General features: G+C 47.1%; 1 protein-coding gene across 1 annotated transcript in view; it reads right to left on the bottom strand.

Moving 5' to 3' along the window:
• C3H1orf94 (chromosome 3 C1orf94 homolog) overlaps positions 1–15349 on the bottom strand; it is a 42245-nt gene extending 26896 nt beyond the window's left edge. The window contains exon 1 of the mRNA XM_003415480.3: positions 14472–15349. Coding sequence (XP_003415528.2) covers positions 14472–14800 — 329 coding nt within the window. The 5' untranslated portion in view covers positions 14801–15349. The remainder of the gene's footprint in view (positions 1–14471) is intronic.
• Positions 15350–16801: the final 1452 nt, after the last annotated feature.

Genomic DNA, 16801 nt, shown 5'->3' with positions numbered 1-16801 from the left:
TGTAGGAATGGTTATCTGCTAGGTCTCCCCTCTCTCCCTGGTTTTACTCCCCAATCTGAATGCAGTCATGAATATTGCTGCTCTCATCCCATCTCTCCAGCTGGTGGAGAATCGTCCTGGTCATTCTTGATCCCATCATCCACAGCATTAGCTGTCCCTGACAGCTTCGCGTCAGCTGCATGTCTGAGGACTACGTCTTCTGGGTCTTCTGCCAATTTACAGATAGAAATGTTGACTAGGAAAGAGATCAGGGCAAAGCCGTGGGGACCCTGCCAGAGACCATCCTCCCAGCCTGACAGTAATCCTGGATCAACACTGGAGGAACAAAATCAACCCAGTGACTATCACCCCATCTCCAGTTCTCCATGAGAGCCTTTGTCAAATACCTTTCTGTAATCGAGACCCACTACATATTTAGATGTTCCCTGATCAAGTGTCACCCCTACCCGGCCCTCTCCACCCCCAAGAAAACAAGATTCATTCTTATTTGTTCTGGAAAACTGCATGAGAGGTAGGACATTCTCAGAGCTCAGATCAAACCATTCCCCTGCTTAAAACCCTCATGCGGTTTCTCATCACAGGAAGGATTAAATCCAAACTCCTTTCCATGACCCACGGGGCACTACACAAGCTGGCCCAGTCTCCCTCTCCCTCTTTGGCTCCACCTTGTTCAGCATGATCCAGCCACACTGGTCTTCTATCTATACTTCTATTCCCTGAAATGTCGAGTTCATTCCAGCCCCAGGACCTCTGCACGTCCTCTTCCTTCTACCTGGAATGCTCTCCCCCTAGATCGTCCCATGGATGGGTCCTTCTCATCATTCAGGTCTCATTTCAAGTTTTATTTCTGCAAAGTGTCCTCTCCTGCCCATTTTTTAAAGTATCTCTTCCCCCATTGCTAGGCATTCTCTACTCCACCAATCTGTATTTTCTTCATAGTATTTATCACTACCTTATATTTTCTTGTGGATAAAGTCTATACTCCCCACAACAATATATATTCCATGAGGGCAGGGACAGTATCTTATTCATGACAGAGGTCTAGGGGCTCAGAACAGTGCTTGGCACATAACTCCCAACTCAATAAATATTTGTTAAATAAATGAATGAACAAGCTCACTTGCCTTTACCCTTCTCCATGTCTGGGAGCTCTTGGCTTCCCTGTTGTCCCCTCTTGCTCCTTTCCTGCCCAAGGGCTGCCAGACACCTTCCACAGGTTGCAACCTGTAGGGCTTTTGGTAGCATTTTCTGGCCTCCCATCTCATGTCCCACCTCTGGTCTGGCATCCCTGCAAGCTGACCACACGACACTAAACATCCTGCCTGGCCTAGCCCGAACCCTCCAATCTCTGCAAGACATCTCTGTGGGTAGGCCCACACAGAACCCACACTGACTCCCAGCGACCACCCTGGAGCTCACAGGAAGATCTTTAAAGCCCGCCACAACTTTAATGCCAGGGTCAAAATCACACTGCTCACTTGCCTTTCCTGGAGTCTACCTTTTTTCTTCCCTTCCTAAGAAGTTTTACTGGTCCTGGCACCTTTCCCGTGCTATTTGCTTTCTCCTTCGGGTTGGTAAAAACCATAAAATCTCTCACAGACGCTATCACAGTGAATCATTCAGGGAGGTTCACTCAGCTCCAGGCTCCTGACGAAGGAAGCAAGACTGAATTGGTGCGGTGGCTCCAGCCGCTGCCACCTCTGCTTCGCCCACCTCCAGAAATGATAGGTGTTCGATGGTGGCTCTGGACTTGGATTGCCGTGCATTATTTCTGCAACTGTGGTATACAGAGTTGTATGAAAATGAAGGCTATTGACTGGTTGGCACCCCTTCCCAGAGTAATGACTAAGCAAGCATGCTGTTAGCTCCCCGACAGCAGTTCTGTGTACATGATAACACAGAGCAAAGATGAAAACTGCTATTCATCTGAGCCAAACAACAGAAAAATGCAAGCAGAAAATTGTTAGTGCTGGAGGAGGACACCAAAACAAATATTTTCTTCCAGCTATAGCATCTCAGATAGACGACAAACACAGTACCCAGGCCCGGTGCCCAGGCAACATGGCTGATTGAAAAGCAAAGGAAGGGAAGGGCTTCAGAGTCAGGCACAGACCTGGCCTTGAACTGTGGCCCATCCACAGACTGAGCTCATGGCTTTGGGTGAGACTCTGACTTCTCTGCTTGGGTAGAGTGGAGCAACATAGCCCATGAGTGAGGTGGAAACTGGGTGCAAATCTTCACACTTAATGGTGGCCAGATCTTGCGCATGCTGCCTGGTATCTCTAAGCCTCACATCTTACTAAATAAAATAATAATAAAGGTTAGCATTCTTCAGGTGCTAATTAATATGCCAGGCACTGTTAAACACTTTACATGCAAAAATCTTATTTTAAAACCCACAACAGTCCCAACAGGTAGAGCAATGGAATGATTGCAGTAATGGCCCCCATTTTGACACGCCTTCTTGTACCCATACCCTCTGGCAGCTCCCTCCCATCTTGATACCGTAGCAAACAGAGACTTGAAAAGTTCTTGGGCATTAGAGTTCAACCACTTGTTTCTCTTGGAACTTGGCCACCTCCATGTGAACAAGCCTGGCATGACCCGCATCACATGGGGGAAAACTCCAAGGTCTCTCAGCCAACAGCCAGCTGACCACAGATGTGTGGGTGAGCATGAGCCAAGTTCAGCCCAGTCCAGTTCATCCCAGAAGAACCACCCAGCTGAACCCAGACCAAAATGCCAAACTACAGAGGTGAATTTCAAGTAAAGAGTGGTAGTATTCAGCCACTAAACTTTGGTGTGGTTTGCTATATATCAAAAGCTAACTGACATAGATAGATAAAATTATCTCGATTCTATAAATTAAAGAGCCAAGGCACAGAAGTCAACTAATTTTCCCAATGTCACAAATTAAAAAGGACAAAGCAGCTGAACCCAGGCCATCTTGCTCAGATCCTGTTCTGTTAACCACTAGACTATAAAAAAATAGTGCTCTGAAAATAAGAGTGAAATGCTATACGGGAGAATACTAGGGGTACATACCTAAGTTAGGAGATAAAGAAAGGCCTCTCTGAAGAAGTGTCATCTACAAGGGGTCCTAAAGGATAATAAGCATTTAGCCAGGTGAAGAATGCAAGGAAGAGCTTTCAGACACAGGGAACAGCATGTGCAAAGGTCATGAAGTAGGAAAGAGCTCGATGCGTTGGTGGGACTGACTTGCATATGGGAGAAGCACATTAATGGGAGGGGGGAGTTGCATGAGATGAGGTTAGAGATGCAGGCAGGGGTCAGATCATGCCGGCTTTGGAGGCCGTGCTGAGAAATTTTCTCCTAAATGCAAAGGGAAGCCATTGGAAAGATTTCAGCAGGGAAGTCACAGGCCCTGACCCCGTGTGTGAGGGCTATTTCCCCCAGGAAGCAGTCCAGAGGAGTGACAGGAGGGGACTGAGGACAGAGCCAGAATCTGCGATGTCTCCACTAGATGCCAGGTATTATACTTGGCGCTTGTCCCCACAACAACCGTGAGGGATAGGTAGCATCTTCATTCCTGCTTTAGAAAGAGGAAACTGAGACCTGGAAAGGTTGAAAAACTTATTCAGGTTCATCCCATACAGTAAGCACTGGAGTGGGATCGGATCCTGGGTCCACGTGGTTCCAAAGGCTCTACTCTTAGCTGCCACTATGAACTTCCCAAAACAGGGAGGTGGGAGGAAGAGCAGGAGGTTTGCAGTCAGGAAACCAGCTCTGTCCTTTCTGATGGGGTGACCTGCAATTCACTTCCCTTCCTTCAGTTGTGGAGCAGGCCAGAAGCCAGGGAGCCAAAGCAGGAAACAGGAAGGAGAAGGCAGAACTCAGTGGGCAGACCTGCAGAGGGTAAGGGGAGCAGAGGGGTAAGGGAAGGATGGCAAAGCACCAAAGGTGCTGAGAAATCAATCTTTTGTCGCCCAGGGCATATGTCATAGCACCCACTGTGCAGGGAAGGGACATGTCAGAGTTGCTTTGTGCCTTGTGTCTTTTTCTATCTTCCCTCTGCTCCTGATCCAGGAGTCACCGAACTGACTTCCCCCCCATATACACACACATACACAAACACACACACACTCATACACACATCCATACACACACACACTACTCCATAAAAAAAAAATCTGTTGCTATCAAGTTGATTCCGATTCATACCGATCCTACACGACGGAGTAGAACATAGGGTTTCCAAGGAGTGGCGGGTGGATTTGAACTGCCGACCTTTCGGTTAGCAGCCAAATGCCTAACCACTGAACCACCAGGGCCCCCTCACTACTACACAGCCCTGGGGGAAGTCCAGCAGGAAGAAAAGGAGCCTGGGAAGGACAGGCTAAGGGCCCTGACCGAGTTCTTCCAAGTGTAGGGGTGGGAACTCACTGAGCTCTGTGTGCTGAGGCCTCTCTGGCAGGGGGCAGGGGTGTGGGGAGAGGGCTTTCGGAAAGGTTTGGCCTCCCTGCCTTCACCCCCCTCCTGCTCACAGGCTGTCATGAGGATTAAGTGAGATGATGCCTGTGGAAAAAAAAAAAGCACTTGGTAAATTGTAAGGAGCACAATGCAAATGTTAGCAGCTCAGCCTGAGAGACAGCGTGGTGTGAGAGAGCAAGCCAGACTTAGCAGTCACACTGACCCCATTTCCATCCCAGATCTGGGCTTTCTAATGATGTCAACTTGGAGAAGTCACCAAAATCTCAGTTTCTTCGTCTGCAAAATGGGAATGGTGATAGCTACCAGGGTTAGAGGGGATCAAAACTGTGAAGTCTCTCAGCTCCTTGAGTGCCAAGCCTGAACATTTTGTTAATCTAATTTCCCAGCACAGTTCTTGACACATAATAAATTCAATTTTTTAAATGTTCCTGGCATACACTTAGAGCTCAATAAATGTCAGTCTTGTTCCTTCCATGCCTCCTTGTCAAAGCTGTGCCCAAAGCCTAAGGTTCCATTGTCTTTGATCCCCAAAGTATCACAGAGCCTTCTACCCATGCAGAAGGCACTTGCAGGCTTGCTTCAAATGCAGATTCCTGGGCACTCCTGGAGAAATGCCATTCCCTTGATCTACAATGGGACACAAGTATTTGCATTTTGAACACCCTTTACTCCCCCCTCCAAGTTTTGATGCAAATGGTGCACTTGGAGACACCCAACCCAGTGGGCATTTCCCTTTAGATGCTTTCCAGCAACTCCCTGCCTGTCGGTCAGGGCAGGATGGGGCAGCCTTAGGAGGCAGGATCAGCATGTGCAAGTGGGTCACCTCCGGCATCTCCCTCTCTCTGGCTCCCCTCCCACTGGAGGGGAAAGAAGGAGCTGGAAAAAAAAGGGAGCAGGTGTGAGTGGACCAAGAACCGGAAGGGGTGGGGTGGGGGTGACGGATTCAGTGAGCTGGGGAATGAGACAGGAAATGCTGGGGAATAAATACAGCAATAAAGGAGCTTCGGCTGGGAGCTACAGAGTGATTCTTATTGTTCAAATTATCTTTAAAACTTTTCATTTGAATCTGTTTAATAAGGGAAGGCTTACCCTAAGGAAGAGGTATTTTTTTAACGTGACTTGGGAGCTGAATTGGAAAGAACGTTGCAACAAAGATATTAAAAAGGGGATTAAAGCAAACCACTGGTGGCCCATCTCTGCAGGTTCCCACAACCTGCGACAGAGCTCCCGAAACCATAAAATTAAATTAAAAAGGGGGACACGGGAAGTGGAACGTTAATCATGATTCATCTTTCCTTCACCACTCATGGCTTCTGGTGCTAAGCAGACACCAAAGAGCTATTCTGGAGAGCACTTGGTGTCCAGGGATGAGCTCAGGCCTTGAAGCCCCACCTGGTTCCTATATCTGCTCTACCCTTTCTTTGCTGTTTGATCCTGGACAAGGTGCCTAACCTCTCTGGACCTCAGTTTCCTAATCTGTAAAACGGAAGTAATCACAAACATCCACTGTTAAGCGTTGCTAAGACAATGAAATAAAACAGAAAATTAAAATATAAAGCAAAAACCAAGCCAGTTGCCATCAAGTAAATTCCAACTCGTGGTTGCCCCACGTATGTCAGAGTTGAACTGTGCTCCACAGGGTGTTCAATAGCTGTGATCTTTTGTAAGTAGGTCGCCAGGCTCTTCTTCCAAGGCACCCCTGGGTGAATTTCAACTGCCAACCTTTTGCTTAGTAGCTGAGCGCTTAGCCATTTGTGCCACCCAGGGAAAATACAATGAAAGAAAAAGAAAATTTAAATATAGTGCCTGGAATATATGAGGTGCTCAAGAAAAGATCAGTTCCCTTCTCTGCAGCCTGAGGCAGAAGGAGCAAAAAAAAAAAAAAAAAAAAATAACCTTCAATGTCTTGGCTTACTGATAGTCTGTCCCTCTACTCCTCTGATAACCATGACCCCTTGCTTGGATCCTGGCCATCTCTGGGCCTCACCCTCCTTGGGGTGATATTTTCATGTTCATCCATTCATTCACTTCTTCATTAGTTCATACACACCATATAGGCACCTAGTGCGAGGAACTGGGCTGGGCACTGGGGGAACACAGCCTTTGCCCTTAAGGAGCTCATGGTCAAATGGGGAAGGAGGGTGTTGCCACAAGGCGGCAACATGTGCAGATGGTGCCAGCATCTGGCAACAATGCATGCCAGGTGACCATGTCATCAGGAATCCCATGCCAAGACAGCACTGACAGGTCTGATCTGGACATGTGTTCTCCCCTCTGGTCACTGAGCAAAGGAGAGCTGGTTCTAAACTGACTCTTCCATCCAATCACCCTCACATAAAGACCCATACTATGAAGTCCTCAGAGCCAGGGAAGTGTTTGTCCCTCCCAATGATCTCATATGCTTTCTTTTATTAGATAAGAAACCAATTGTCATGCTCCTCCTTTTTGCCCTGGCTGCCAAGGAGCTCAAAGACAAATTCTGTCCTCAATTGAGTCATTTCCCTTCTAGCGTACGAGCCTTGTCTCCCCATAGCATTCTTCATAACTCCTTTTTATTTTTAATAATAACAATGTTGATGATGATGATGATGATGATGATGAGCATGGTACTAGGTGAGATTTACATAGGTTATTTCATTAACCTCTATAATAATCCTTTAAGATAGTCATTATTACTTTTTCCATTTTGCAGATGAGGAAACTGAGACTCAGAAAGTTTGAATAACTTGGTTATACAGCTAGGGAGTCTGCTAGGATTCTAATCTACCTGCCTCCTTATTTTACTGTATCTGAATCACCTTGAAACCCTTAAGTGGAGAATGAAGAAAGCCAAAGACACAAGGGAAAGATTAGTCCAAAGGACTAATGGACCACAAATACCACAGCCTCTGCCAGACTGAGTCCATCCAGAACAACTAGATGGTGCCTGACTACCACCACCGACTGCTCTGACAGGGATCACAGTAAAGGATCTCAGACACAGTTGGAGAAAAATGTAGAACAAAATTCCAACTCACAAAAAAAGATCGGACTTACTGGCCTAACAGAGACTGGAGAAATTCTGAGAGTATGGCCCCTGGGCACTTTTTTAGCTCAGTAATGAAGTCACTTCTGAGGTTGACCCTTCAACCAAAGATTAGACAGGCCCATAAAACAAAACGAAACTAAAGGGGCACACCAGCCCAGGGGCAAGGACTAGAAGTTAGGAGGAGACAGGAAATCTGGTGATAGGGAACCTAAGATCGAGAAGAGGAGAGTGTTGACATGTCATTTGGTTGGTAACCAATGTCACAAAACAATATGTGCACTAATTGTTTAATGAAAAGCTAGTTCTGTAAACATTCACCTATAGTACAACAACAAAAAAAGTCCTTAGGAAGGAGGTGTGATATAATTTTTTTCATTTAAATTAAAAAGAGGAAAACAAGAAGATCGAGGAAGAAAAAATGTTGAATGAGGTGAGCAGTGAAAAATCCAGAAGGTGATGCACTTATTCTAAGTCTTAAAGGATGGATAGGATTCCGATAGAGATATGGGGAAAAAGCATTCCTGGTAGTGGAGGAACCTGAGCAAAGGCAAGAAGACGTGTGCCTCTTGGCAGCTCATCTTGATTTACAGAGAGCGTGGAGGAGAGCAGCAAAATGTCATCTAGAGATGCAGGCAAGGCCAGCTACAGAAGTCCTTGAAGACCAGGCCTAAGTGTTCAGAGGACAATGGGAGCCTTAGAAGATGTCGGAATGGAGCTGTCCCTGTACTTTAGGAAGGGGAAGTTGGCCAATGATGGAGGGTGGTCTGGAGGGAAAGGGACCAGATGCAGCAGGATGAGATGAGAGGTGAGTAGCAGAAGTGAAAAAGAAGGGAGGGAAGAAGTCAAAGGCCACCTACAAGGCAGAAGGGACAGAGCTTGCTGACTGGCAGGATGTGAGAGGAGACTGAAGGAGGGAAGGGTCAGGGTGGCCCTGAGCCTCTGTCTCCAGCACTATTTCATGCACTATTTCACTTGACAAAAAATTATGGGGGATGCATGGATGCCAGTCAGCGTGATTGGAGCTGTGGAAGAAGCTGAAACCCAGCACTGGGGAAACTCAAAGGAAGGAGATACTTAAGTCCTGGGTCTGGGAGCACAGGATTCCAGCCTGTGCCCAGGGGTTATCTGAAATCACTCACTAAATATTGAGGAAGTGAGTATGTGTTTCAGGCAAAGGGGTACACAGCAGCTTTCCTTAGTGTCTCAAAGAAGTGTATGACCTCTCAAAGGGGAAAAATGCCAGCCTAGAACATGAGACTCCAAAAATCTTCGGAGCTGGCTGACATTTTAGAACATCAGTCCGAGTTTCCATTTGTGAGTCTTGTCCTTATCCCTCCCAGGTTTCAAGCTTTTTAAAAATAAATAAATAAAAGTAGGTATATATTCCAATCAACTTTTCCAGAAAAGTAGGGCTTTTTCTTTTTATTTAGGCAATTGTTTAAATAACATAAAGAATCAGTGTGTTAGGAGAGTGATTCAAACGAAGACAGCACCTTGGGTTTCCAAGTCTCACTTGCTCCACGAGCATGGGGGACCGGCTGGTGGGAGCCAATGATGAAGATCTACTAAAGCGGATACAAACAGTCATCTTCATTCTCATCACAGAGAATCCCCTGAAGGCTGACAATCAGGAATTCATTTTTTTCTTTAATGCTTAAAGGGCTTCTTTTCTTTCTGCAGACTTATCTTCCCACTTGAGTCTGACTGGTAATGAGGCCAACTGAGTTCTTTCTGTCTGTACTGGCAATCCAGGGGTGAGTAGTACTCAGGTGGTGACCAAGGGTCTGGAAGCAGCCTGGAAAGCTGACCACACCCAGAAAGCTCCAGGCCACCTTTCCACTCTCATCTACCCTCCCACTCCCTACACTCCACCTCCAGAGAAATCTACTTCCTTCCCCGTGTTTCCTGGACACTTTCCATAGGCTGTTCCTTCTCTCTTCTGAAGACTCAGCTCAGGAGTCATCGGCTATGGGGACCTTTGCAGCTACAACTGATCACACCATCATGTGCTCCCGGAGAATTTTCATCACACTCACGGTGCAGGGGCCTCGTCTGTTGACCCTTCAGCCTCCTCTAGGAAGCCTTCATTGAGCCCCAACACTAGGTCGTATGCCCCATTGTGTGCTCCCACGGCACTGGACACTTCGTCAGAGCACTTATCATAATATGGTGTGGTCTGTCTTTCTCAAGACACTGGCAGGCCATGATGGAGGTCAGAGTCTGTCACCATCTTTTTCACCACTGTATGTTTTCCACAGTGTCTAGCAAATAATAGACGCACAATAAATATTAGTTGAATGTTATTATTGTTGAATATATCTGTGTCCATGCCACCTGTTAGACTGGGAGCTCTTTGAGGGAAACGCTTCTGTCTTACTTGTCTCTGTATTCCTGGGACCCAGCCCAGAGCCTGGCACCAAGATGGCGGCAATCCATAAGTGAAAGAATTAATACACAGTCAGGGCAATTGAGTCAGTAGCAAATCCAAAGCCCCAACTCTGCTCATTCTGAGGCTGAGAAGTTTTAGCAATGAGAGGAGTGAATGAATAAGTAATCTTAGGATGTGAATTGCTTGCACACAATTCTCTAAGCCCAAATTTAAGACTAATTAAAAGATAACTGAACAAGCAAGATTTCAGGGTTTAATTGCCAATAAACAAAACTATTGATTTTTCCCCTATAAGCCCATTTCTCCCCCTTTCTTTTCCACCTGAGTAAACGACACTACCACACAATCAGTGGCCCAAGCCAAAAACATTGCTTCAGTCTTAATGTCTGCATGTATGCCCCAAACCATCATCGGTAAGTCTGTTCATTCCTCTCAAAATATACACTGAATCCCCCCACTTTTTCCATCACTGCTGCGATCACCCTGTCCAACCACCACCGCCATCAGCTGTCACGCGGTCTCTCGCAGGATCTTTCTAAAGGTCTCCCAGCTTCCTCTCTCACACCTCTACAAACCATTTCCACACAGCAGCCGGCTAGATCTTTAAATAACAGTGAATCTGATCATGTTACACCCCCTTCCTAAAAACCTCCAACTGGGAGTCCCATAAAACACCGAATAAAATCTGAACTCCTTACAGTGATCCCCAACGCCTTCTATGACCTTGCCCCTGTCTGTCTCTGACATCGCTTTATACCACGTCCCCAGCACTCACTATGCTTCAGCCATGCTGTCCCCGTCAAAGTTCACTCCCGCCTCAGGGTCTTTGCACTTTGTCTTCCTTCTGTCTGGCCATCTTTCCCCACATCTTCACCTGACTGCTTCCCTCTTACCATCCAGGTCTCAGCTCAAATATCTCTCCTCAGAGAGCCTGTCCCTGGCCATTCCATCAGAAGGACCTCTCTATTATTTTACTGTTTATTTCCATATGAGCCCTCATTGCTATGTGAAGTTAGCAAATAAAATTGTTTATTTTTATGTGTTTATCATCTGTCTCCTCAAACGAGAATGTGGTTCTTTTTATATTCTGAAATTATCATATTTATTTACTTGTTTTCTATCTCTTTCTCCTTGTTGTTGTTTTTAGGTGCCGTCGAGTGGGTGCCAACTCACAGAGACCCCAGGTACAATGGAAAGAAACACTGCCTACTCCTGCCCCATCCTCGTCATTGTTGCTACGCTTGAGCCCACTGTTGCAGCCACTGTGTCAGTTCACCCCATTTAGGGTCTTCCTCTTTTTCGTGGACCCTCTACTTTATCAAGCATGATATTTAGCTTACAGAAAAGAGAAATTCAAGGATGAATATTGTTGCTGCCTTTTAGTATCTAAAGAGCTATTGAGGGAAAGAGAGGATAGATTTGGTTTGGAACTGTAAAAGACAGAATCTGGACAAACTGGTATTAGATTGCTAGAGGCAGATTTCAGTTGCAGGAAGACAATGATGTTTTGACACTCGGGGCTCACAGCAAGAGAATGGGCTGCTCTGTAGTGAGCTCCCCATCTAAGAAAGTATACAAATGGATAATCAATTAGCAAGGATGTTGGGGAAGGGATTCAAGCAGCAGAAGATGGCCTCCAAAATCCCTTTCAAACTTGAGATGTCTGGGTTTCTATGACATATAGGGACAGAATTCTGGCTAACAAGTGTGCTAGAACTTATTTGTCTAGTTGCTTCACTAGCAGAAAATATCATCACAAATTAAGCAGAGGAAAGATTTGCTGAGAGGTGTTTTTTTGAGCCTGGCGCCATCCCAGAAATCCCATGGACAGCTCTCTGAATTTGAAATGTTATCTGTGTGAGATCATTCAAAACATGGAACTTCCAAACATTTTGACTGTCCAAAAAGATGCCTCATTTCTTGGGGGAAGACAGCCAACATCGCATAGTGACTAAGATGGTCTTGTGTTTGAATTTTGAAGCTCCACCACTTCCTAATGGTAGGATCTTAGGCAAGGAAATTAACCCCTCTGAAACTCAGCTGCCTTCTCTGTAGAAAAGGATTTCAGTTAAAAATGTTGCTGTTGTTGGGTACCATGAGTCGATTCTGACTCACAGCGACCCCATGTGACAGAGTAGGACGATCCCATACGGTTTTCTTGGCTGTAATCTTTACAGAAGTAATCTTTTTCAGAGGAGGCAGGGTTCAAAGGCCAACTCTTCAGTTAGCAGCCAAGTGCTTAACCCTTGCACCACCAGGGATCCTGATTTAAAAATGGGGGGAGGATAATTGAAATAAGAACAGCACCGATTTGATAATAATTGAAACTCAGTGACAGATATGTGGACATTCACTATACTATTCTATTTTTATGTGTTTGAAAATTTACATAATGAAAAATATAAAAATGGAGAGTTTAATAATAGTACCTACCTCACAATAATTGTGGATGTAAAGCAATTATCATCATTATATTAGGAATTCACAAAACCTAATTATTACCACCAAAAAATCAAACCCACTGCCGTTGAGTCAACTCCAACTCATATTTTTAAATATCCCACTTAATCAACCCAAAAAAACCCTATGAAATGCATAATCATCATCTTGATTTGGCAGATGAGGAAACCAAGATTTCGTGAACTTAAGAAGTCAGGAATCCTGCAGTCACCCCTGGGCTGCAATGTTATCTGAAACCAGAGTTATCTGACTCCACCTTCACCCTGCCTTTATTTCAGTAATAGCTCTTTTTGTTCTACTTGGCTGAGATCTTTACGATTATGATATCATTCATTCATCTAAGCCAGTGGTTTCCTAACTCATTCCTCAGCAGCAGAACCCCTTTTTCCAAGGCAGCCTTACTCAGAACACCAGTAAGGAAAACAGATAAAAGCAGAACAGCTCTGTCGAAGTGAGGTCTGGGACCCAGAAATCAGGCACTTGGCTCCAAGGTGGCCCTGAAGCACTGTAGGGTCTATGGAACATACTTTGAAAACCCCAGATTGAAGCCAACAACAGTAACAACCCAAATCGTAAGAGTCACATAGTAAAAACAGCCTTCATTTGTATAATGCATCTTTTGTTTTCCTGTAGCCCATCACATTTGATACTCATTATCACCTCTGAGGTGGATAAGGCAAGGCACATCATCGTCAATTTGCAGATGAGAAAATCAAAGCCAAATGAAGTTAAGCAACTGGCCAAAAGTGCACCAGTTCCATTGTCGGCCACCTACAGACTGGAACTAGAGTCTGTCTCCATTAACTCCATGTGACCTGGCAGAAAGGGTGCCATCTACTGGAAATTGCTACTGACTCTCAGCCATCAGGAGCTCAGCAGAGCCCCATAAGCCCCTCTGCCAAGGCCCTGTCCCTGAGCAGATGGTTATGGCAGGGGCAAGGGGCTCAGTATCACTGGAGGACCAGTCCCATCAGAGCCATGTCGTGTTGAGCACGTGGCTGGGGAGACAGTAATAGCCACAGTGTCCTTCACCCTCATCTGCCACAAGTAGGTAAATGCAGCAGGCAGGGCAGATCTGTGTAGCAGTTACACTTTGCCTTTCTTCTAGCTCTTGCTTGGAAATCCCTGAATCCAGAGGCAGTGATAATTGCCTGAATGGCTCCCCAACTCCACAGCATCTCTGAACCGAACCGGAGCATGTGCTGGGATCGGTAGCACTTAATTATCACTTAGTCTTTATTAGCACTTAATTATTAACACATAATCCATCTGTAAAATGGGGACACTAATATCTGCCTCATAGAGACTCTGGGAGGATTAGTTAACGTTTGCAGTCCACTTTGAAGATGCAAAACATTGAAGAAGTGCTCAACGGTGGCATAAATAACCACACTGGATTTATGTTCTTTTTCTAATGAGGTCCCTTCTTCCTCTCTGCTCCTCCCTCTCCTTTTGATTTTCCATCCCCAACAATATCTGCCCAACTTTGCTCTGTTAGAGAAACTCTGAGCTCCATATTTCCCAGTCATAGGATTCCCTATCTAGGAAATGGGCTATTTACAGCCATCTTTCCACACTTTAATTTTCTATTATGTCCTCTGAATATGTCAATGCCTTCCCAGTAAATATTTTGATGTGAGTTTTTGCAGCGGCTTCTGTGGAGGCTGAATGGGACAGCTGCTCCCTGTATTAGGGAATTCCAGATGTGATTTAAAATTACCAGACTCATCTGTGTGAATGCCCAGCCTTTGAGGGATGGGAAGAAGGAAGGATCTTCTGGTTGACTCTGGGGAAAGCCATGGGCTTCAAAAGAGATAGCCACCTAAACCTCGGCCTTGGCTAGGATGGCTTTTCAAGGACCTCAGACACAAATCTGGTTTAGGTCTGCCTTTAGAATGAAAACATATTCTCTCAGTGGACTGGTGAAGAGGCAGCCTGGAATACAGCCCTGGCCTGATCCTTCATCCACAGCCATGATCAGCTTTTCTCTCTAAAGCATGGACGAAGACCATGGTTGGGGAGGAGAAGTATATAGCTTTAGGATGTAACCTGACTTAATGATGGACCAGAACATTCCCCCAGCAGGTCAGGTCTCATCTCCTCCCTCTTCCCTTGGTACCATCCAAGCAGGGAGACACTTACTGTTCTTGGAAGCCAAGTCCATTGTTTCTCGAAGTCCCAGCCGTGGGGGCAGAGAGCTGCTCCGTCCAGGTCCTGGGCTGCATGGCCTCAGGCAGGCCCTGAACCCTCTTCCAGATTTCATGGCAGGTCTTGTCTAGGCTGTCTTGGGGTGTGTCATGGTGGATCCAGATGTATCTGGGGAATGGGCCCAGGGCGGAGGGAGGCTTGGCCACCAGGGCCGAGGACGAAGGGAGTCCATTCCCACTGGCCATGCTCCTCCTCTCTCTCTGGAAGCCCCTTTGTCCACCCAGAGCTCGAAGACTGGGGGACCATCCACCACTACCCCTCATTCACCAGGAAGGGAGATGAGGATGGGGCCTGGCAGAGGCAGGTCAGTTCTGTCTGGTTGTTGCTCCAGCAAGGTGACTATGTTCAGAGGCCCTCGATTTGGGTGTGAGTGGTGGTGAGTGAAGAGCTTTCTTTTGGGGAGGGGGAGCTTTGTGTGATTTGTTTTTATTTGCTCTTTCCTGACTTTTGCCCCCCTCCCCCTCTCTCTTAGAAGAAAATACTTAAAAGTCAACAAAAACCAGTAGCTTAGTAACCGTGGAATCCCCGGCAGCTCAGGAACCAGGCGCCTGGGCGGGCAGAATGACATCTGGGAACAGCTGGAGGGGGAAGGCTGGCTCTCCCCCACAGTCCCTGACACTCCCCCCTTGCGACACACCCCTGGCACCTTGCGGCTGCTGGGGCTCAGCCCATTCTCTCCCACTAAGCCAGCGGATGACCTGTTAAGAGCCTGGCACCGTGTTAGGCACGGTGGGGGCAGGAGGCCACCATTAGAGTCTCAGCTCCGCCTTCCCAGGGACCCCCGCGCAGCCTGAGGGCCAACGGCCCCTGCCTTCCCTCCCCCCGCTGTGACCCCTCTTGCTCGCCCCACTAGCCCCCGCCTGTACCCTTCTCCAGGGGTTGTTCTGCCGCCCTCTAGAAAGAAAACTTCAGCGGGTAAGTCTGGGGCGCGCTCTGCGGCCTTCCGCAGCCCGCCCCCAGCACCTCCAGCAGACACCTGCCACGTCCTCTGAACCGGGACGCGGGGATGGGCACCAGGAAGGGTCCCTACGCCTTAAAAGTGTGCTGTTTCCGTCGGAAGGCGGGGCGAGGCGGCTTTGGCCTGTTTGCCTGCCAGTGGCTCTCACGACCTTGCCATCGAGCGGTGGAATTCTTTTTGTGGGTTTCAAATGCAACGGCTGGGTGCGCGGGGCGCCCCAGGTTCGGTGCCCAAGGCCCTCTGCCGCCGCGGGCTGGGGGCGGGTGAGGCGGCGCCCCGGTGGGGAAGCTTTCCCCCATTAGAAGTTCACCAGAGGAGACAGGCTGCGGCCTCGGTCAGCTACCAAACACAAACGTCGCGCCAGCCAGGGGGCCTGCCCCTTTGTCAGCCAGATTTTACCGCTAACTGCCGTTTCAGTCAGGCGCTTGCCGTGTGCCAAGCGCTGAGCTTTCTGCGTTCTCATACTTGATCCTTACAAGCTCCCGCAGTTACTATCGTTTATTATCGGTCTGCATATACAGAAACGGAGGCTCAATCACAAAGGGATATGTCTATGACCAGCTAAGAAATGGGGAGCTGGGATTCAAACTTGGGCACTCTAGGCCTGAGCCACTGAGATAGACAGCTCTTTCCTGTGCTTCATTGAACTCAGAACTGAATCAGCAAACTCGGACAGAGGCTCTCTAGCCTCGGGACTCAGTGGTTGTTCCTCCAGATTTTCCCCAGAGAAGGAGGAGCAAGAGGTGAAGAAAGGAGAATGGATGCAAATAGGCCAGCTGGCAGCCTAAGGAGGTAGGGCTGGGTTGAATCCTGAGCTGTCACTTCCAAGCCCTGTGTCCCTGAACAGCTTTCTTGACTTCTCTCATCCTCATTCATTCATCCATTTCCCAAATATTGGCTGAACGCTTCCTCCATGCCTTGCTGGGAATTGAAGAAACATGAGAATAAACAAAAAGCATGGTCCCTGCTCTTATGCAGCCTATAATCTAATGGAGGGAGATAGACCACAGACTAGCCAAGCAAGTAAATAAACATTAATTATAGATTCCTGGTGATTCAGTGGTTAAGTGTTGGGCTGCTAAGGGAAAAGGTCTGTGGTTTGAACCCATGAGCCACTCTAGGAGAGAGATGTGGCAGTCTGCTTTTGTAAAGATTACAACCTTGGAAACCCTATGGGGCAGTTCTACTCTGTCCTATAGGGTCGCTCTGACTTGAACGCGACTTGATGGCAATGGGGTACAGATCCCTGCATGGCACAAAGGGTTCAAAGCTTGGCTACTGGGTGGCACAGGCAGTTTGCACTTAA

Source organism: Loxodonta africana, chromosome 3 (genome assembly GCF_030014295.1).
Source record: "Loxodonta africana isolate mLoxAfr1 chromosome 3, mLoxAfr1.hap2, whole genome shotgun sequence".
Taxonomy (NCBI): Eukaryota; Metazoa; Chordata; class Mammalia; order Proboscidea; family Elephantidae; genus Loxodonta; species Loxodonta africana.
This window is presented reverse-complemented; position numbering and strand designations above follow the sequence as displayed.